Source organism: Protopterus annectens, chromosome 4.part0 (genome assembly GCF_019279795.1).
Source record: "Protopterus annectens isolate FY-2018-M chromosome 4.part0, PAN1.0, whole genome shotgun sequence".
Lineage (NCBI taxonomy): Eukaryota > Metazoa > Chordata > Ceratodontiformes > Protopteridae > Protopterus > Protopterus annectens.
This window is the reverse complement of record NC_056733.1, coordinates 1,147,134,198-1,147,157,150: the sequence shown is the minus strand read 5'-3', so window position 1 is coordinate 1,147,157,150 and position 22,953 is coordinate 1,147,134,198. Positions and strand designations below refer to the sequence as shown.

The window sequence follows — 22,953 nt, the reverse complement described above, 5'->3', positions numbered from 1 at the left end:
TGTTGTGTCACGACTCCTGTTTATTCCTTCTTTTTCATTTGCTTACGCTCTTCTCTACAAAAAGAGGTTTTATGTCTTCATCAGACAAGGGTCCTCCAGTTGGTTGCTTTAAGACATATATCTTTTACTCACAAACACTCCACTTATTTGTGTTTCATTTCCTCCTCTGTTTTGAGCCTTTCTCTTGGCAATCATTTTCAACATCTTTTTCTTCTTTTAACAAGATTTTTATTTCTTGCACACCACCTTCTTCCTGTAAATATTCCTCCTTTCACTTGCTGCAGATCTCCTGCGCAATCTATCTATTAATGTCCCCGACTTTCTACAATTACCAACTGAATGTCAGTTCTTTTCATATTCTTCACAAATGAAATCTGTACATTTTTTTAAACTGCTCCGTTTTTCCAAAGTTATCATATGCCTTTGTTTGCCCAGCATATCTTATAAACCATTAATTTACCTCAGTAACAAATGTGATTAGGTAAATGCTCAGATCTTCCTCTCCAGCTTGCAAGGTTGCCATGTCTTTCCACAGCCCTTTCTATACTCCAAAGTAATATTTATTTTTACTGAACTTAGACAGAGTTTGACAATTCTTCATACTTTTTTTTGTAATGTCCAGAAAAAGACTATTAATTACATGCACAAAATGTCTCTTATATGTAACCAACTGCTTCAAAGTAAAATCTTTCTATGGTAAGTTGTTTCTATGCAGTGCATATTCCTGCATTACTTTCCTGACAGAAGCTTCAGTTTTATACACATTTATTCTGCAAAGAAATGAACCAGTGCTTTAATAATCACATAACTGACCAGCAACAGTTATAACACTCTTGTTCAAAAATTGTATCATCCTATCTATCACTGGAAGCCTCCCTGTGCCCACACTTCTGAAAACAAATTACAAATATTTTATTCTCTATTTTCTGCGAATGCCAGGCGACTATCAAAAATAGCACAGCTCTGTACGTTGCACTTACCATGACAGCAGATGTTTAAATTCTTCACTGGCTATAAGGGTTGTTTTTCACTCAGAAATCAACAGGCCAGCTTCACAATGTTCTGGTTCCCACCCACACCTTCACTCTGACTGGTGATTGGATAACCCAGAGCAAGGATTTCAGGATCCCTATTTTTTATTGTTCCTTTCCTGCCATCTCTATTTTACCTTTTTGCCAGAAGATGGCAGGGATTGGTTAACGTGTCTTAAAAAAAAAGTTTCTAAGGTTTGACATAATGGGGCTTGAAAAATCTTAGTAACTTCTTAAATTAATTTCCCTCAGTCATTAAACTGTTTGTGAACTTGAACAGTAGCAGGGCCAAACAAAATCTCCCTATTTAAAGTAGAGTTTAAAATTTCAAACTTTAACTCAAAAAACTTTTGAGTATGGCATCCGGGCATATATTCCCAAAACAGTATCAGTAGCAGTGGCTCTAGACCCAGTTACCTGCACAATCGTGCATGCTCTTCAAAGCACATTTAAACACCACAGACAAGTTAGAAATCGTAAGAGTCAGACATGGCCTACATTGTAGTAGTGTGGTAGGACAATCCCACAATCTGCCACAACGCCTGACAGAAATTACTGGATGAAGGAAATTCTGTTATGAAATCTGTCTAATACTGACCTTCTTGCCTGCAGGGGAAAGGTTGGTATTAAGTGTTCTGCCTATTTTGGGGACAGAAGGTTGAGGATCAGGATTACTGCAGGCAGCATTTAAGACATCAGCCAAGGTTGGCATAATAGGAGGAATGGGTGTAGCATAAGGTAAATCCACCTGCAGCATATCATATCATCTCCTCAGTTTAGGGAGAACATCCACTTGTTCCCAGAAAAACACATCATTCATCTTGTAATTAGTCTTAGAAAATGAAAACTCATCTAATAGAATTGAAAAGGCCAAATCTTCCTCTGAAATGGAGTCTTGGGCTCGATAATCAGAGAAAGAAAAGGCCTCATGTCCGTCTTTGTGAGAATCCTTGGGCATACTTTCCTCAAGAATATAAATCATCCTTATGAACAGACAAAATCTCCTTGGATGAGCAATGTCTAACCTTTTGTTTCTTTTTTCTAGGGACATTCCAGGAAGGAGAACAGATGAGAGATGGAACTTCATCCCATGCAAAAGGTTTCTTTCTCTGGCCACTCTGAGAAGAACCTCCCAGAGAAACTCCCAGACCAAAAGGAGATGGCTATTCTGTGCCCAAATTGGACAATGGAGCAATCACAGAGGACGTGGCTAACCACCTGTCCATAGTGGCAGAAGGAGCTACACCAGAAAAACCTGGAGAAACCAGTGACTGGCCTTAGGAACAACAAATGGCCACTGCACAGTCACCCACCAATGTCCAAGACACTGTCTGAACCTGTGGTGTAAGCAAGTGCTCCTATTCTGATGCTTTTTCTTTTATGGTATAGAGGGAGAACAAACAGAAGGACCGGTATAAAAATCCATGGTGTAGCTGAGGAATAAGCCTGACTGCTGGTAAGCTCTGCTGGGAAGAGTTGGTTGGAAGGTAAGTTGTTAATCAATTACCACGCACACCCCAAGACAAGTTATAAAGAAATGTACACAAGCAGCAAACATAAGATACATTTCTAGATGCTTCAATACAACACCATCAAGCAAAATGTCAAGCAAAATGTCTCAAGCAGTAAAATGGTGACTGTAAGACTATGAAGAAGTATGCACAAACTTGTCAAAGTAAGTCCAGTGGCTCATGGGTTACACCCTCTAAAGTCTTTAACCTGGCAAGTGACATTAACAGAAACTGCTGGAGGGACAGGTTTGTCTCCCAGAGGTTACCGCACCTGTGGAACAGACTCCCAAATTCATGCTAAGCAGAGCACCTCTGGCTCTCTTCAAGCACAATCTGGACAAATGGATGGGTAACTGTAAATTCATCCCAGGGGCTCCATCTTTGTCTCTCTTGGACAATGGCAATAGGTGCTGATCGTGGAAAAAAAGGACAAAACTTGACTAGGCTTGTAAGGGCCCTATGGCCATTAGCCTAGTAACTTACTATGATTCTATGAACACCAAAACAGTGTTTGAAGTACATAAAACTTAACACTTGGCAATATTTAAATCTTTACACTTCAGATAAAATGCATTAAATGCAGTACATTTTTCTCATAAAAACAGACCCAGTATCCAATAGTAAGCCCCTTCTAAAAACAGCTGTTTCTGAAAAACTTCTGATATTAATAACACAGAATTCTACAGAAAATAAAAAAAACACATCAAAAATATTTAAAAAGACAATAATTTCTTTCTGGATGGGATCCCCTGTGGGGACTTCTCTGTCAGAAATGAAGCCTGTAGCCAATTGCTGCTCTTATGAAGCTTCAGAGCTGCTTTCACTTGAGGAGGCAAGAAAGTACTGAAGATTTCTTCACTTTGACTGCTAATTTCCCACCTCTGGACTATCCAGTCAGAGGTTAGAGTGAAGATGTGAAAGGGAACCAGAGCTTTGTGAAGCTGGCCAGTTGTTGTTTTCTGGGCAGAAGACAACTCACAGTCAAAAAGCTACTGCCAACAATGAGAATGATGAACACTTTGCATTTCCTCATTTTGGAATTTTCCTTGTTTCACTCCATAAACGTCTGGCATTCCTTGTGCTTCTTCTCACAAATATCCAGGTCAGCTTCTTCCACAGTCCTAATAAAGTTCATATCAAATCATATTTCATCTATCTCAACTATCTGCTCATCTTGGAATTCATTAAATTCTGTAACCTCTGTGTTTGCAAGACACCAACTACTAAATCTGTAACAACCTCATCTATGCATTCTTCTGCTTTCACCAACAAGAAACACTCAAACATCAAGAATTCACCACAGTCAGCCCTCTGGTAACCTCCAGCAAAACAGAAGAGGATTTTTAGTGGTATCCCAGGCAAATTTCCTCCAGTCAGTATAGATAAGACCACGTGTTTCCCTTGAAAATAGGCCATAGACTCAGTAGAATTAAACTGCCAATACAACTAAATAAATAAAAGTAAAATGCACTTTCTGCAAACCATAGAATGAACTTAAAGAACAGGTACCAAAGAATGAACTTACTGGCAAAATCTTGCCTCAGCCACAAAAGGAAAGACTACATAAAACTGTTTAAAAGAGCTGGTGAGGTGCATGATGAGCTGTTTATGAATTTAACCGTGTTGACTGTGGTATTGTGAAGGTAACTACCTACCCATCTTTTACTTATGAATACACCCAAAAGAAATTTACTTCTCAGTGCTTCTAGCATCAATTGCTTTGTTCAGCACAGTTATGGCTTTTAAAAATCTTAACTGTGACTAAACACCTGCATTCCTGAATTACCTGTCGCTTTACACCTGGTTACCGATAACATTACATCAAACTGTATTGGATACTATGCTATCTAACTTTCATTACTGAACATTAAAACCACTGAACAGCACAACTATAGCCTTCATATGTGACAAAGAATACTCACCTCTAATCTGTCGCCAAATGTTAACCTGTGAATAATGTGGGTCATGTCTGGGTTCATAGGCTGTGCTGTGGCACTGTGTGTCGATACATGGAAGTTACCGGGAACCTAGTGAAAATTTAAACAGAAATGGTACAATAATTACTGTTAATAATCACACAAAACATATGGCTATAATGTACATCTCAGATTCTACCAACAATATTAACCAGCAGATTTAATTAAGCCTGGGCACTAAATCAAGAATTAGCTTTGTTATGATGTGTGTTATAAGTCACTGATGACAAAATTGACACTTCTGGCTAGCAAACTTGGCTTGGTGTCACAATTCTGAGAATGTACAAAACCAATAGTTATATTATTCTTTCAAGCTTAACAATCATTCCAATGTACCTTAAAATGTTATGTAAGAGACTACCACTAATAAACCTCAAATGACTTCACTATAAAAGATAAACTGGTACTCCCGTCAGGGTCAGTCAAAGTGGGAAGTAACAGTATTCATTAGTAGTGGAGAAAGAGAGCCAGTGTAAATGTTCTCCTCTGCACAGTACACTACTGTCATAAAATTAGATCATGAAGTCAAAAATACCGATTGTAAAATGATGTTATATCAGCAAGACTGCTTCTGTCAGGTCCCTCAGGGGTATAATAAAACAGAAACAAATAATAATAATAGTAATGACTTAGGACTAGTGACAGTACATCCGCAATGCACAAGAGATGAAGACATGGTTGAAACATTTTATTTTTCAGTTTTGGGGTGATTTTGCTCTTTAAGATTAAAACAATGTATTTACGTGTATGTGTGTGTGTGTGGGGGCGGTCACTGACATACACGAACTACACATTAATTTCCAAATGGGAAAAATGCCAGCGCAAGGAGTAATAAATCGCAGCAGTTCATTTTTATTACGGCTTATGAAAAGATGATTAATGACATCACAGTAACTTACTGAACTACTTGTAACTGGCTTTTTACAAGACAGTTTTAAAATAAGCTGCAACCATTCATTCCTTACTCGAACATAATTTTTTCCCCCATATGGAAGTTCATTTTTTCCATCACAGAGTTCATACTAGATTTAAGTTACTTTGCAGTCCAGCTCTGGTTTGTATCTGGTTCCCTAAACTTCAGAAACTGCATAGTTGGTAAGCTCCATGTCACAGATCGAGACAGCCATCCCTATGCTTTAGATGACTGTGGTGTGATTAATAGCCCCAGTGAAGGAGAAGCTGATTGGGGGGTCCTAGGGGGATGGATAAAACATATGTCTGGGGACATGTGGGGGAGTAAGTAGCTCTCTACACATGCTACACATGGGAGGATTAGCAGCTCTCTATGCATACGGAGGAGTAACATGTGGAAGAGTAAGCGGTTCACTACGCATGTGGAAGAGTAAGCAGTTCTCTATGCATGTGGAAGAGAAAGCAGTGCTCTACGCATGCGGGGGAGAAACAGCTCTCTACCTCTACGCATGTGGGGGAGAAACAGCTCTCTACCTCTATGCATGTGGGGGAGAAGCATCTCTCCACCTTTACGCATGCGGGGGAGAAGCAGCTCTCTACCTTTACGCATGCAGGGGAGAAGCAGCTCTCTACCTCTAAGCATGCAGGGGGGAAGCAGCTCTCTACCTCTACGCATGTGGGGGAGAAACAGCTCTCTACCTTTACGCATGCGGGGGAGAAGCGGCTCTCTACCTTTACGCATGCAGGGGAGAAGCAACTCTCTACCTCTAAGCATGCGGGGGAGAAGCAGCTCTCTACCACTAAGCATGCGGGGGAAAAGCAGCTCTCTACACATGCTGCACACGTGGGGGAGTAAGCAGCTCTCTACATATGTTACACATTGGGGGATTAGTAGCTCTCTATGCATGTGGGGCAGTAAGCAGCTCTCTACACATGTTACACATGGGGAGATTAGCAGTTCTCCACACATGCGGGGGAGAAGCAGCTCTCTACCTCTCAGCATGTGGGGGAGAAGCAGCTCTCTATCCCTACGCATGTGGGGGAGAAGCAGCTCTCTACACATGCTGCACATGCGGGGGAGTAAGCAGCTCTCTACACATGCTGCACATGCAGGGGAGTAAGCAGCTCTCTACACATGCTACACATGGGAAGATTAGCAGCTCTCTACCTCTAAGCATGCAGGGGAGAAGCAGCTCTCTACCCCTACTCATGTGGAGGAGAAGCAGCTCTCTACACATGCTGCACATGTGGGGAAGTAAGCAGCTCTCTACACATGTTGCAAATTGGGGGATTAGCAGCTCTCTATGCATGCGGGGGAGTAAGCAGCTCTCTACACATGCTACACATGGGGAGATTAGCAGCTCTCTACACATGCGGGGGAGCAGCTCTCTACCCCTACACGTGGGGGAGAAGCAGCTCTCTACACATGCTGCACATGCAGGGGAGTAAGCAGCTCTTTACACATGTTACACATTGGGGGATTAGCAGCTCTCTATGCATGCGGGGGAGTAAGCAGCTTTCTACACATGCTACACATGAGGAGATTAGCAGCTCTCGACACGTGGGGGAGAAGCAGCTTTCTACGCATGCAGGGAGTAGCAGCTCTCTACACATGCAGGGAGTAGCAGCTCTCTACACACACGGGGGAGATAAGCAGCTTTCTACACATGCAGGGAGTAGCAGCTCTCTACACACATGGGGGGGATTATCAGCTCTCTGCACATGTTGGGGAGTAAGCAGCTCTCTACACATGGGAGCGAGTAAGCAGCTCTACACGTTACACACTGGGGGGTTAGCAGCTCTCTACACATGGGGATATTAGCAGCTCTCTGCACATGTGGGGGAGTAAGCAGCTCTCTACGCATGGAAGGGAAGTGGCACCTCTCTACACATGCTGGGTAATAGGTATTTTGATTGCAATATTTTAACATTTCGGCATTTTGATATTTCAACATTGTAAATTCAGTATTCTCACTTAGTATACTGTTTTTCAGAAAGTTGACAAGTACATGGTTTTTAGAAAGTATATACAGAAATGAGCAATCAGTAAGAACAACATTGGTAGGATTCAACAACAGTTATACTGCATATCTGTCACCAAAATTATATTACTATACACAGATACAGAAGTCTACTGAATTTGGCACCACTCCAGCACTGCTCCCAAAGCAATATATGAGCAGTTGTTTAAAAAATATGGGCAGCATGGTGTACAAGGAAAAAAATATGTTGTAGTGTGGGCTTAGGGAACAAGTTTTAGGATGAGTAGCAAAGTACAGAGCATTAACGAAATGCAGACCTTATAAATATGGAAATGATAACTTGTAGACAGGAACAGATGTAAGATGCAAACATAGGTCAGACATTTTCTGAACTGCACTGTCCATTACTGATTACTGCTCTAAGAGCTATGGAATGTTCTCTACTGCAACAAACAAAAATCATGTATACAGGGTGTGGTGAGGGGTAGGGTAAGTCGAATTGTCTTCCCACCCTCCCCAATGGAATGAGCTCATTTTGCTACTGCCAGCTGTGCAACAAAGAGTTAGGGCACACAGCATGCTGTTCTGTATGCTCTTGCAAACCCTCCCTTCAAAAATTAAATGTGACCTTGCACAGCAGGATACACAAGCTTCCATCCTCAAAGTATATTGTTACCAATGATGTGTGCCACTGGAAGGAACACCTTACAGAGTATATACTTTTCTCTATAGAATACAAAGCATCTACTGACAGATAGCAATATCTTTCGGCGTTTCCCGGTTAGTAGCAGCAACAGTGGATCACCAGTCCACAAACTGATTGGCAGTGGTGTTTTTACAGTGTTGAGTTGCCAGTCCGGTCTCCAACCTTTACAGAAGGCATACACAAACACACACGCATCTACCTGCATGTCTTTAAAACTCACTCGACTGCAGGGAGGACATGCAGACTCCACACAGAAGGAGCTCCAGCTGAAAACTGAACTGGAGAACCTCTTGCTGTGAGGCGAAAACGGTAACCTCTGCACCACCGTGGCTATCCACAAAGCATCTACTGACAAATATGAGATTTTATTTATGAATAGCACATCTGTCAAAACTGAGGGAGACATGTCATAGGTTTATAGGTAGTTACTAAGCAAGTTGCCCAGGAAACCACTGAGGAGTGTAGCCCAATTTCTGAACTGTCCTAGACCACTGTCTGCTTAAGTGACCTCTCCTACTTTCAACTAATAACAATACATACAATCATATACAAACCATTAGCCTGACGAGCTCTTACCCCTTTAATCAGCATGTATTTTCCAAAAAGAACTCTTGGATCAGAAGATAACATTTTCCTGTGCACAGTTTGTTTTGTAGCCTTTATAATGTATCTTTACCATCTCAACAGTGCTTATTCCTCTCTGTACTCTTCTTTTCTAGACTTAACCCCACTCTAAGTTAGCGGCTCCAATAACACCTTTATCTTTAACCCGACCGGTGGATACATTGTTATATAACAAGTGCAGTCTGGGTCTGAACTGTCTGCAAACACAAACAGCTAAAGTTAACTTACCTAATACCACTCAAAGTAATCAGATGCAATAACACCTTTATCTTTAACCAGACCAGTGACCAGTGGATACACTGTTATATGAAAAGTACAGTCTGGGTCTGAACTGTCTGCAAACACAAACAGCTAAAGTTAACTTTGTACCTAACACCACTCTAAGTAATCGGCTGCAATAACACCTTGATCTTTAACCAGACCGGTGGATACACTGTTATATGAAAAGTGCAGTCTGGGTCTGAACTGTCTGCAAACACAAACAGCTAAAGTTAACTTTGTGTATGTGTCTACCTGTTCAGCTAATATTTATTATCCCCTGGAGTGCACTTTGCTTTGGCTTGTAAGCAGCACCCCCCCCCCCCACACACACACACACACACACACTCACTCTTCTTCCATTTTCTCTTTTATTCCCTTCTGTTAGCAAATAGTATCCATAACCATAACTGATCAAATACTGTCTGTTTGCTAATTTAATTGAGAGCACAGTAGCCTACAGATACAAGGTTATGCTGTTTTTCCACCTGATAAATTGTTAGAGATCAAGTGTGTGTGGGCAACTGTAATTTTAGCAGTGGGGGAAAGGAAGGGTTTTATCCTGTAGAGGGTACCGATTTTTTTATTAACAGTCTTTATGGTATTATTGATATGGATGTCAAAGTTGAGATTATGGTCAATGGTGACACCGAGTAGTTTGGTGGTAGAGTCAGGAGATATAATAGTATCATTGGTAGATGTTACTGAGAATTGGAGAGGGGAGGACTTATGAGTAGGCGTGAAGAGGAGTTTTTTTTTTTTAGGGTTTAAGAGGAGGCAATGCTGAGAGAACCATTGTTCAACTATGTTGAATACTTTTTGGGTGAGAGCATGAAGGTCATGGGATGATGCAGCTGAACATAATAGGGTTGAGTCATCAGCATATTGTATGCAGGTGGCTTGTGGGATAGCTAGATGAAGGTCATTAATAAATATAGAGAAAAGAAGAGGTCCAAGTATGGATCCCTGAGGGACTCCTAAGGTAACAGGTAGAAGGGTGGATAAAGTGTTTTGCCAAAGTACTGCTTGTTGTCGGTTGTCAAGGTAGGATTGGAACCATTTTATGGAAAGTGGGTCTAATGAGAGAGATTTCAGGATGTTTAAGAGAATTTGGTGGTTTACCATGTCAAATGCTTTGGACAGGTCGATGAATAGAGCAGAAGAAAGGTTGTTCAGGTTTCGGTGCCTGTTAATATAGTCAGTGAAAGACAAGAGGGCAGTGGTAGTGCTGTGTGAGGGTCTGAAACCATGTTGACAGTTGGAAAGTAAGTTATTTCCAGTTAGATGGTGGAGTAGTTGCTTATGGATACACTTCTCCATAATTTTAGCTAGGGGAGAAAGTAGGGCAATGGGGCGATAGTTTGATATTTCTGTGGAATGTCCTCCTTTATGTAGGGGGATTATGTGGGAGACTTTCCATATAGTGGGGATGTAACCTTCTGCAATCGATCTATTTATCAATATAGAAATAGGATAGGCTATGGCCTTGGATGATATCTGTAGATATTCAGAAGGCAGTAGGTCTGCAGAAGGAGAGCACGGTTTCAGTTTATTCAAAAGGGTTTAAATAAATGAGGTTGTAACAGGTTTGAAATGAAAAGGGGGTGGTGGGGTTGAGGAGTATGAGGGTATTGTGAAGGTATTAGGTGTTAGTTGCCTGGCTAGTAATTGGATAGTATCTGTAAAAAAGGTATTGAAGGTATTAGCTGTTTGGACTGGATTATTCAAGTCTGTATTTTGAGGGTTTGGTGTAGTAGATTTACCTGGGTGCAGTAATTGCTTGATGCTGGCCCAGAATTTCTGTGGGTTGTTGTGATTAGGTTGTTGATATTGTAAGTAGTAGTTTTGCTTATCAGAGAGTATGGCCTTTTTAGTATAATTTCTTAGCTTTCTAAATGTTAGTTGGTCAGTGGTGTTTTTTGTCATTCTCCATTTGGCCCAGTATTTATTTCTGATGTGAATTTTGTGTTTGGTTTCGCTGGAAAGCCATGGGGCAGGCTTGGCCTTAATTCTTATAGATCTGGTTGGAGCATGGTGATTAAGAATGGCAAGGAAGGTAGAGTTAAAGAAATTAACGGCTTCATCTAAAGGAAGACTTAATACATCCCCTCCCATCTAACTCCTTACTTACTAGGTATTAGCATCTCATTAGAACAAGATATGCCAACCCTAAAACCAAAAGATACCAAAGTCTATTAATTAAAATCTGGAAGCTCGCAATCAGATTACAATGCAACTTGACAATGGATGGAGATATCCACCCAAATCCTGGCCCATCCTCATCCACTGGCTCTAGGTCCTTTATTAACTGTCCCACTACTACACAAATCTTAGACAAATCCCCAAACTCCCTCCTGATCAGTCACCTAAATATCAGAAGTGTAAACAATAAGATTCAACACCTACATGCCCTTTTAGATACTCTTTCCCCAGACATACTGTGTCTTACTGAAACCTGGCCAAAACCTTCTACTTCAGATAAAGAAGTTATACCACCGGGCTACAATATCCTAAGGCCTGATCGAACCAATAGAAAAGGAGGTGGGGTAGCTGTTCTGTACAAATCCATGCTTGAAGTGTCCAATAATGCCCTGCAAAATCCCTGTTTAGCAATGCTAAAATTCTTATCACTAAGCTCCACATTATTAAGAACAAATGTATAAATCTTTGTCGGTGTGTATATTCCCCCAGGCAATAACATAAATACCCTTGAAGATATCCTACACTGGTTATCCAGCAATTACCCCCAAGAAACCATTGTACTTGGGGACTTCAACATAGAATGGAACATGTGCCCCCACTCACCACATAAACCTTTATGGATTTTCACAGGTCATATCCTCCCCCACTAGGATTGGTAAACCCAACAATAAAGCAAGTATTCTGGATTGGATTCTTGTTAACACCCATCCCCTCAAATACAAGAGTGGGACCCTGACTGATGATGTAAGTGATCATCTCCTCACCTATTTAATCAGGCAAAAAGCTGATATCCACAACCAGTCCATTTTTAAAACAACAAGGAACAATAAGAATTTCAACTGCACAAATTTCCAGAATGAACTCCAATCATGCAATTGGTCAGTTATGAAACAATTACCACTTGAAGAAGCAGTAAATTACTTTAATACCAAATTCCTATCCATTCTTGACACCCATGCACCAGCATGGACTATTAGAACCAAAACAAAATTTGCTCCTTGGCTCTCAACATAAAATGCTACTTAGAAACAGGGCTTGGGCCACTTCAAGGACCATAAAAAAATCCATAGATCAACTTAGATACAGAAAGCTAAGAAATTAAACAAAAAAGTCCACCACATTAGACAAGAAAAACTATTACTGTCATCTACAAGAAAAACAGCAAAACAAGCCACAAAAGTTTTGAGTATATATAAACAAACTCCTTAGTCCAGGACAGTTCTACTCTCCTACCCCCTTGGATTCTAACTAAAACCCCCCAGCAGAAATTGCCAATACCTTTAACAGCTTCTTTACAACAACCATCCAGAACCTAGCTAACCAATTATCCCCTGGACGCCCATATTCTCCAGCCACTACACCCTTCTCCCAAATCCCCTTAAACTTCAAGCCAGTTTGCACATCTTTGGTCCGAAAATTACTTAAAAAACTAAAGCCTACTACCCTGTCGGTTGATGTCCTCCCTGCAGAATATCTACAAAAAGCTGCAGATGCCATAGCATACCCCATTACTATTCTGATCAATAGAACTATAACTGAAGCGTCCATTCCCTCCATCTGGAAGATTATCCGATGTCATCCCACTCCATAAAGGGTGCAGCTCTACTGAACTTTCAAACTATAGATCCATGGTTATTCCGTCACCCTTGGCTAAAATTATGGAAAAATGCATCCATAATCAACTCCTGAACTATGTTATCCATAATAATCTTCTAGCTAACAAGCAACATGGCTTTAGACCATTCCATAGTACAACCTAAGTCCTCCTCTCCTTCTCCAACGTCATTAACCAACACCGAAACAATAATAAACTTTCCTCTGCTATCTTTCTCGATCTTTCAAAAACCTTTGATATGGCAAACCACCAAATACTCATAAACACTTTGAAATCCACCTCCCTAGAGGACCAGGCCATCCAATGGTTTCAATCATATCTCAGTGGTAGACAACAGGGTGTCCTATGGCAGAGCAAACTATCCATCCTTTTACCCCCATCACCCTCGGAGTACAACAAGGCTCCATACTAGGTCCACTATTATTTTCCATTTTCATCAATGATTTGTATAAGGTCATCCTAAATCCAACATGCATTCAATATGCGGATGACTCCACTTTAGTATGCTCCGACATTTCACCTACAGAGTTGCAGATTCTATCCCAAAATACTTTTAACACAGTTGAAAATTGGCTCTTTAACCGTTGTCTCATGTTAAATCCTAATAAAACCAAACTGCTGCTTTTCTCCCCCACTCACAGGTCTGCCCCTATAACCTTTACATTAAAATCGAACAACAGCACCATTATTTCCCCAGATTCCTCAACCAAACTGTTAGGAGTTATAACAGATAATAACCTTAAGTTTGAGCTGCATGTCAATAAAACTATTAAAACAGTTAATAAAAAACTTGGCTCACTATATAGGATCAAGCCATTCCTAACGCCATTAGCCAGAACTGTAATTGCTCGTACATATCTACTCTCCACCCTCCTCTATGCTTCCCCTCTATTTACAAACCTCAGAAAAACTGACCTTAATAAACTTTCTAGCGGCTACAATTACACTGCTAGATTTGCTACCTATGTAGCCTACAGAACTCCTCACTGTCATAACCTAAATCTGCTAGGATGGCTTGAAATGCCTAACCTACTTCAGGTTAACCAACTAATAGTTGTACACAAGAACCTGTACCAACCAGATAATGCACCTGTAATTAAAAACCTCATCACCCCCTACAGTAACCTTAGCACGCTTCATTCATCTGAAAGACTACTAGTTCAAACTCTCAAATCCAACAACATAGCCAGTAAATCTTTATTTGCTAACTCTGTTGGCAAAACTTGGAATTCTCTTCCTGCTAATCTTACATCTGAACTCTCTCTACCTCAAATCAAGAAAAGTCTGCTTCAGTACTTTAAAAGACGATGGCTATGTCCTTGTCCTAATCCAGATCAACTCTAACCATCACTCATGTGCACATGGAGGACTTTTGCCTACACTTTATTGTTTCTTAACTTATAAATCCTATGATCTCCATGGATCTACTACCAGGCATTCAATACTCTATCATTCTTAAAACACTATCTAGAATTTTCCATACTTGAAAAAATGTAATAATTTGTTTGGGTATTTGTTTTATTATTTGTTTACATCTGTGTAAAAATCCTTTTATTTGTGTTTTAAACTGTAAAAATCTAACAGTTTGATGAAAGTCATTTTGGAGCTATTCTCCCCGGGCCTCTGCTGAAAATGGACATGTATCCAGTGGGACTATCCTGGTAAACAAATGTAAAATAAATAAATAAGATAAACAACTTCTCACCATAAATAAACCAAATAAATCCCCTGTACAAAGCGTATAATCATATTCAGTAGCAAAAAATGGAACTCTTTGCCTCTAACCACCAGAACTATTTCTAACTACCCACCTTTAAATGCTTCCTAAAAGAATACCTTACATCTTGGACTTGCTCCTCTGCCAATCCTGGCTGAACTTACTAAATTTCACTCACCCCCTTCAACCTAGATCACATTTCACTACCCTCTACAGCCTCCTACTCTACTCCTTTTTGGTTTTGCCCACTACCTTACCTTATTTAATCTTTGCAGACCTTTCCTCTACCTGTTTCCTCCCTACTCACCTAAGCTACCTGAAGACCCCCTACCTGCACTTTTCTTATAATCTCCTCCTCTCCATCCTTCTTCCTTCTATAACCATAATATGAACACCTCTCTCATTCTAAGACATCACTCAATTTCACCTCACCGTCTCTAATCATGTAATCTCTGAGATCTCTTTAAATATCTTATTAGAATTGTCTCAGGTATCATTTACCACATACCAACCTATGTTTTATTAGAATTGTCTCAGGTCTCATTTACCACATATTAATCTATGTAATAAAGTATTTATTTTCCATTTGTTTACCAGGGATGTCTGACTGGGACAGAGGCCTGTTTTCAGTTGAGGCCCGGGGAAAAAAGCTCCTTTATTTAAAAAAAAAAAAAAAAAAAATACATGCAAATTCATAATAATATGAGTATGGAATTTTTCCTCACATATTCTCTTCACCTCATGTTATTTTTGCACTCTGAAACACATGTTCTATGTTTTTCTCATTACAACATTCTTTCACTCTTATGTTTGTACCGTAACATGATACTTTGCGATTTAAAATATCTGTACTTGATTTTTGAAATACTGTGACTGTGGAGCTTTTCTCCCTGGGCCTCTGCTGAAAATTGGCACTTTCTGAATCAGTCGGGCTTCCCAGCAAACAAATGTTGCATAAATAAATACGTGACTTGCTTAGACTTGCATAGTAAGCAAATAAGGGTAGATGGAAACAAACCCTAGACAAAGGGAGCAGCCCTTCAACAGCTCATATACTAATTCTCTAAACTATGTACTAGATATAGTAACAGAATAAGGCAGATGTCTTCCAATCTAATGCCTGTTCTTAATGAAGTCACAGCCAGGTAAGAGGGACAAATGACTGGACTTCATAAATATATATCTTTATGACTGACTATTCAGAAAACAAAACTATTCTGGTATGCCAGCAGCTTACTGTGTCTGTGCAGAACAACATTAGTATGTACATTTAATTACCAACTCTGTAGCATAAAAGGCTGATGTTTTGATTGCAAACCAGATGAACCAGGATCAACAAATTTCAGGATTGGAACAGCTAGCCAGGGAGAGGCAGGAATAAGCACCAGAAACCAGCTCACCTGTTCCAGGAGGAAGGAATGGCACATGTTCCTCTGCAAAAGATATTTCTATAGGTCCGACTGCAGGCATATATACCAAGCAAAAAGGCAGGACAACAAAGCACGAGCCTATGAAGGCAGCATAGCTCTTTAGCTAAACACAGCAAATGTGCTGAACCATGCACTCATGTCGAACTCAGCACATAATGCACTGCACCTACTGGCAAATAGGGGGAGGGATTTACTGCAGACCAACAGCTCCTGAATCCTTGATACAAGAGTGCCCCAAAATTCCTGACTCTTGCCTCCTGTGTTCCTAGATGCTAGAAGTGAGCAGAATGAATGGGTCAGTGACAGATAGGAATTCAAAGATTAGAAGGTTAGGGAGTAGGGTTGCCACCTTTTCAAATGCCCAAAGTGGGACATTTTTGGAGCAAACGTCAGATTTTGCAAGGCAAAACATACCCGTGGCCAGTACAAAGGACAGAATTTCACTTTTTTGCCTAAATAAAAGCTTATTCTTGTAGCATTTTAGTTGCTTATTCTGTTTCTTATAACATTTAGGTGTTTCAGATACAGAATAACTGTTTTACGCAACTATTACATAAAATATAGGAAATAATTTTGTCCTAAAATCTCAGGACATTTGCCATTTTTAAAATTTTTTTGCAGGACACAACTGCCCAAACAGGGACTGTCCCTCGCAAAGTGGGACAGGTGGTAACCCTAATTAGGGAGAGATAAGGGAGCTGAAAAGTAAATGTAAAATGACATACATGTAACAGCAGTCTTTCATCATCTTAAAACATCTTTTCAATTAATCTCACAGTTCCTAATCCAGAAATCTTGACTTGTTTACAGCCATGTCTGGCTGCATTAACAGTACACTGGCAGACTATCCCTATTCACCTTGCAAGCTTGCACAAATTCAGTATGAAGAATCTGGTTAAAACTACAAATGGGAGAACAAGGTTTGAAGGCACGAGTGTGTACTGTCTCAGCAGTGTTAGCAATGCAGACATATATGAAAATATGACATTCTCTTGAGATAAAAACAGTTTCGCACATGTTAAGTTAGGAAATGAGCAATATGACCCAAAATATGGAAGGCTGGAAAAAATGGCTGCAAAAGAAAACTCGGATGAGGAAGAAGAAGGTCTACGTGGAGAATCAGTACAGACGACTGATAAAAAGAGGGAGGTTGCTTACGTAAGGTCAATAAAAAGCAAAATGTCTAGTTTGCAATGTAAACAGTCTGAATGAAAGTAGAAGAGGTGAGTATGCTCAGGACCACTGTAGCATTGCAACTGTGAGCTTTTTTGTTTTTTACTTATTAGAAGAAACTTGGATTTTAGTGATGGGAGTGTGGAACTAGGAGGGTTAAAATGATTCATAATAAAGGAAGAAAGATGTACTGACCTTCTAACACTCAGAGAAAAGTTGGGAAAGTGAGATTATGGAGAAGAGGTTGTCAGCAACAAATACAGAGAAAGGAAAGAAGGGAGTTTTCTTGACTGTGGAAAGGGGTACACGCCTTGGTTTATATACAAGAAAACCATGAAAAAGGTAGATTATGACAGCTACCGATTTGTTCTGGTTTTTGACTATGACAGTGAGGAAGGAATGATCCAACAGATCACAGTATCTTGCTGAAGAAGCAAATACTAAAAATGGTAAAATATGGGAAAAAGGAAATGAAGATAAAATACGGGGGCTTTGTCTACTTTATAGACAATAACCAAAACACTGAAGACAAAAATCCAAAGCACGAACAGCAGAGCAGTCCCAAAGAAAAAACGAAGGCAGTTGTTTTAATATTTAGTGTGTATTGGTGCTTTAAGAGTTTTTATTAGAGGCAATGATGTATCATGTGATACTGGGGAGGGGTACAAAAGGATGGTGTGTGCTTTTAGTAATTTGATTCTGATGAAGTAACTTGTTTACGAAAGCGCTTGATCCTGGTCTGCATTAAATTTATTTGTTCCTACATCTGCCTTCGTTTTTTCTTTGGGACTGCTCTGCTGTTTGTACTTTGTCTACTTTCCCCAAGTTTCAATAGACTGTAGCTTCATCTCTTCAAAACCTCTTTATGAAGTATTTTTCTGCAGAAGGCTGTGTGTCCCTGTTGTGGAGGGTTCAGCCCCTACAAACTTTATTGCATAAATATACTAATTCAGCAGTCACAACACTGTGGAGAAACACAAAAGCTCACTCACAGTGAATCACATTTACTTCCTATACAAAACAGAGCTAAACATCTGTAAAATGAAATGATTGAGTTGTAGCTTTGTCCATTTGACATTCCAGAAAATCCAGGGTAAAGAACATGGGGTTGCGTGTGAATACAGAATTAAAAAAAATTTGAGCACTACCTGCAAGACCATGTCAGAAATACAGGACAACAGACAGGCTACAGGAAATACTTACCAAGAGTGAAAATGTATGAGGGAGGGAAGAGGCTAGGATGAAATAAGAAAAGAAAGATTACCATGAAGTGCTATTTATTACAAACAAAAGCTAGGAGCGTATGTGAAACTGAAGGGAAAAAAAAACATGCTTGTTCCATCAAAAGAGTTTAAAATAAATCAAGAAAATAAGGAAATAGGGCAGCTTACCTTGTTGTTGTCTTTCGGCTTTTCCCGATTAGGGGTCGCCACAGCGGAACTCCGGTCCGCTAATAACTGGCAGTAGATTTTGACGAACGTCGAGGTGCCAGCTCGACGTTCAACCTTCAACGAAGGCACGCCCATTTACACATGTCTTTCAAATGCCTACCCAACCACGGGGAGGACATGCAGACTCCACACAGAAGGCACTCCCCGCACTCCAGCCAAGAATCAAACGGGAGAACCTCTTGCTGTGAGGCAACAATGCTACAGCTGCACCACCGCCAATTAGGGCAGCTTACCTTGTAAATACTTGTAAACCTAAAAAAACATCTGGATGAGTTACACGAGGGTGGAAATACAGTGTGTGGAGAAAGGAATATAATGGGAAAAGGAGAACTTGTAGAACCGAATAATGGAATCCTTATTGATCAGATCGTATTGAGAACGCTGTCATTGTGCACTGCTGGTGATCAAATGCACCTGTTATTGAGCTATGCTTCTGTATACTGTTACTTGCCAAATAGATGGTTTATTAGCAATCATGAAAGTAAGGACTATAAGGAACAGTCATTATTCAGTAGTACTGACTGCTTCTCTTTCTCCATGTTTTAGCAATGCCTGAGTCACTATATTTTAAGTAGCAGGGAATGCCAAGGTGCAAAGGGGGGGGGGGGTGAGGTCCTCTGAAAAAAGTATTATGATGTTTCTTTTTCTTTTTGAAATGATGTGTATGCAGTGAGTGAGGCTCTTTGGAGAAGAGGCCATGCTTTATGCAGAATCATTTAGTATTCCTACAGTAATGTGGTCAGGATCCAGTAAAATACAAGCACTTGCAATGTGCACAGAGCAGCTGTTTAAGGATTAGAAGAAAGAGAGTTGGTAAAGAGATGTAGTAAAGGGGTGGGGGTTGGCCAAAAATATAGGTTAAGCAATAAAGAAACAGAAATAAAAAAGCATTGCCAAGGTTTTGAGAGTCACTAGTACTAATACAGATTTTATGTGGGAATGGATAAACATACATTTTTGTACTATTGCTGACAGGGAAAAGCAATACTGACTTACAGAAGAAAGGAGATAAATGAAATTAAAACCTGTTGCCCTACAGATTTTTTCAGTATGGATTGTAAGATGCTTATGAAGCTCCCAAAAAGAGGTTAGCTGACTTTTCACTGATGGTGACTCAAAAACTGCATCATGTAAACAGAGTAAGCAGTGTTAAGTACAGACGGATTATTTACTGATGAGTTAAAGGGACTGTGTAAAGGGATACTAGGTAGGCCAAATGTGACTTTTGTGGAGGTACATTTCAGACTATGCAAGGGTGTAAGGCACGATGTCTAATGAGCTGATCATTACAAGCACTCTACATGAATGAGTTTGTAAACAGGTTCACAGAAGAGTTGTTGGAGGCTAGAGGTAATAAACATTGTGATTTGTTCGTGCATACAGATGATTTGCATGAATTAAACAGCCACTAAAATATATACAACTGAAAATCTCTCTTTAACTAAGTCAGGAAGTTAAAAACTATCACCCAAGAATGTTCAGAACTAGTCCACAATAATACTGCACGCTCTAACCCAAAGGAAAAACTAATATTGCTGCTGACAAATTCGGTGTAAAGTTTACTCCAGCCACAGTTATGGCTCTTCCGCAAATGCCACTATCCAGGCCATCCCTCAAAATTACTATGGAACCAGGCCACTCAGCTCTCCCAAAAGCAAACACCAGCTTGGTCCTGATAACATATGATGTTGCCTGATTATCAGTACCAAATATGGCGTACTGGAAACTACTTAACCTCTTTAACGTGTCTTTCCAATGGTTACACTCTCAAAGCTCGGGAAATAGCCACTGTAATGCCATTACACAAGGGTGGCAAAGTCATGGACTCTGGTAACTATGGACCCATTACTCTCACTACCTTCAGATTTACAGCTATGGAACACATTATCTCAAACTTCATTAATCTGGACACTGAAAATCTTTTAACCTTGCACTCTCATCAATTTGGCCTTGCAAAAAAAGTTCTGCCTCTAACTGCATTCATTTCTTTGAAAAAGTCAGTGAAGCAGTGGGTAGAGATTAAGCAGAACATACAGTATATGTGGACCTAGGTGGCCAAGACCCTTGTCACTATTCCCCACGCAAGCCATTACTGACAGAACAGTAAACCTGAAGATAAATTCTTATGCTATGCAGTGGATCGCTCACTAGTTGTCTGACAGAAACCCCATGGTTAGAGTCACATGTGGCACTTCTGAAAGCACAAAAGTTATGCTATTCCTTAGCTGCATGTTATTTCAGATATGAAGACAGTAAACAGCTTTAGGCACTGTCTCTTTGCACCTCACTATTCACTGGTCTTGGATAAAGGCAGCTTGCTTTCCCTGTTGTGGTGTTTACAAAAAGTATTGTACACTTTATAGATTCTCTCCTGCTACATGTAAAAATGCAGCCACATCTACTTTTTTCTTAAATAACTCAGAAGCACTACTAAAAATATCACATCTTCGATTCCAAGATCTCCAGTTTTCTTCTAGGATTTCTTGAGGTTCCACTTTACCAGAAGAGCTCAGGAATGTTGTTACTGCCATGCTTGTGGTTAGTTTGTTGTTTTTGAGACTTCTTTACAGTACACCAGTGAATGAACCACGTAAACAATAAAGGCATTTTAAATATTGTTTCTTGGCTTCTAACATTATGTATTGTCTACTGAATGGTGAATAAGTTTCAGACTATATAAGACGATGACACAGCTGATCTGGAAAGACATTTTACTTTAGGGCAGGCAAAAAAAATAACTAATAACTACAGCTGGAAAAAGCCTCCTTTCAGCAGCAATGAATTTCGTACATGGATGTGATCTCATTTAGTATACATAGCACTGCCCAGGGGTTTAGGGATAAATGGTTCCTTATTCCCTTGCCAGATGTCTCATCAGTCTCCATTATTTTTACTTTCATGCCCAAGACCCCCACCCCTCCAGTGTAGACCACTTCTGAAATACTATGCTAAAGAGTTTAATAGGCAATGCTTATCAGGTAGCACCAGCCCACTCTGATTTCCTACTGTCTTGGATAATAAAGCACAACTGTGCAGTTACTTACCATAATGGCTGTTGTTCAAATGGATCACTGCTTCTGCATCCGCACCATCATATTCACATATCAGATGGAATGTTTTGCCAACTGACCTTCAGTCTGGTAAATTACACAAGTTGTATCCGGTTATCTTTTCTTACAATTGACTAAAGTTGACTGTAGTACGTGGTCATATGTGCCTGAGAAATGATAGCCCTGAAGTCCAGGATGTTAGCCATATATACATATACTGTCTTCCCAAAGCAATCAAGAACCGTGCTCTCAGCATAACTGTAGATGCCCATTAGGAGCCAGAATCACTTTTTAACCCTTTCAGGATGCAGCGACACCACTGCTGGATCTGCTATAGGATACTTATATAAATATCTGTGGGACTCCTGCGCCCAACAACGTCTATCATACTGCTTCAGGGCAGGGGGTAGGAAGTCCTCTAAAGTGCTAAGAACTGGAGAAATTCCTACTAGTTTGGGGTTTCCAAAGCAACATTTCTGTACATCAGACAGCTTTATGATTTTCTATATGAAGTGTGCCTTCCTTTTGCAAAGAATACTGGACCCTACCCAGTTCGGCTTTGTTAAGGGCAGATCATGCCTCCTAAACCTGGTGGACTTCTTTGAGACACTTATCAAGGCTACAGACGAGGGAAAGATGGTCCACACAGCCTACCTAGACCTCGCAAAGGCCTTCGACACCATTCCTGACTCAGGTATTATAGACAAGCTCACCAGCTTAAACATAAACCCCTACATCACGAGATGGGTTGCCAACTAGCTCAAGGACAGAACCCACATGGTAAGAGTTGCGGGAGCTAGATCTGACTCTAAACTGGTTACAAGTGGCATTTCCCCAGGGCTCAGTCCTAGGACCCCTCCTGTTCGGCATATACTTCTCAGAGGTACAGGCAAGCACAGGAGGACTATGGCTGACCGAGTTCGCAGACGACTGCAAACTAGGGGCTATAATTAACTCTCCGGCTGACACAGACATCCTCCCAAAGGGTCTCACTAAGACAGATACCTGGTGTCAAAACCATGGCCTCAAGCTAAATGCCAAAAAGTTCATAGTCATCCCTTTGGAAAAAAACAAAGTACCCACAAACTATCACATAGGTGGTAGACCCCTAAATACGGAAGACGTAATAAGGGATCTGGAGACCCAAGTAGACAGTAACCTCTCCTTTGATAATCACATTGCCAAAGTGGTTAGAAAATCCTTCTATGTGGCCCACCTAATCACAAAAGGGTTTGCATCCAGATCGAAAGAGGTCATTGCGCCCCTCTACGCATCACTCATCAGACCCATCATAGAGTACAATGCCCCATTTGGG

The 22,953-nt window shown here is 40.4% G+C and overlaps 1 protein-coding gene across 1 annotated transcript in view; it reads right to left on the bottom strand.

Moving 5' to 3' along the window:
• The window catches only part of ERGIC1 (endoplasmic reticulum-golgi intermediate compartment 1), an 864,031-nt gene that overhangs the window by 204,662 nt on the left and 636,416 nt on the right, over positions 1–22,953 (bottom strand). Inside the window, exon 8 of the mRNA XM_044069870.1 lies at positions 4,465–4,569. Coding sequence (XP_043925805.1) covers positions 4,465–4,569 — 105 coding nt within the window. The remainder of the gene's footprint in view (positions 1–4,464; positions 4,570–22,953) is intronic.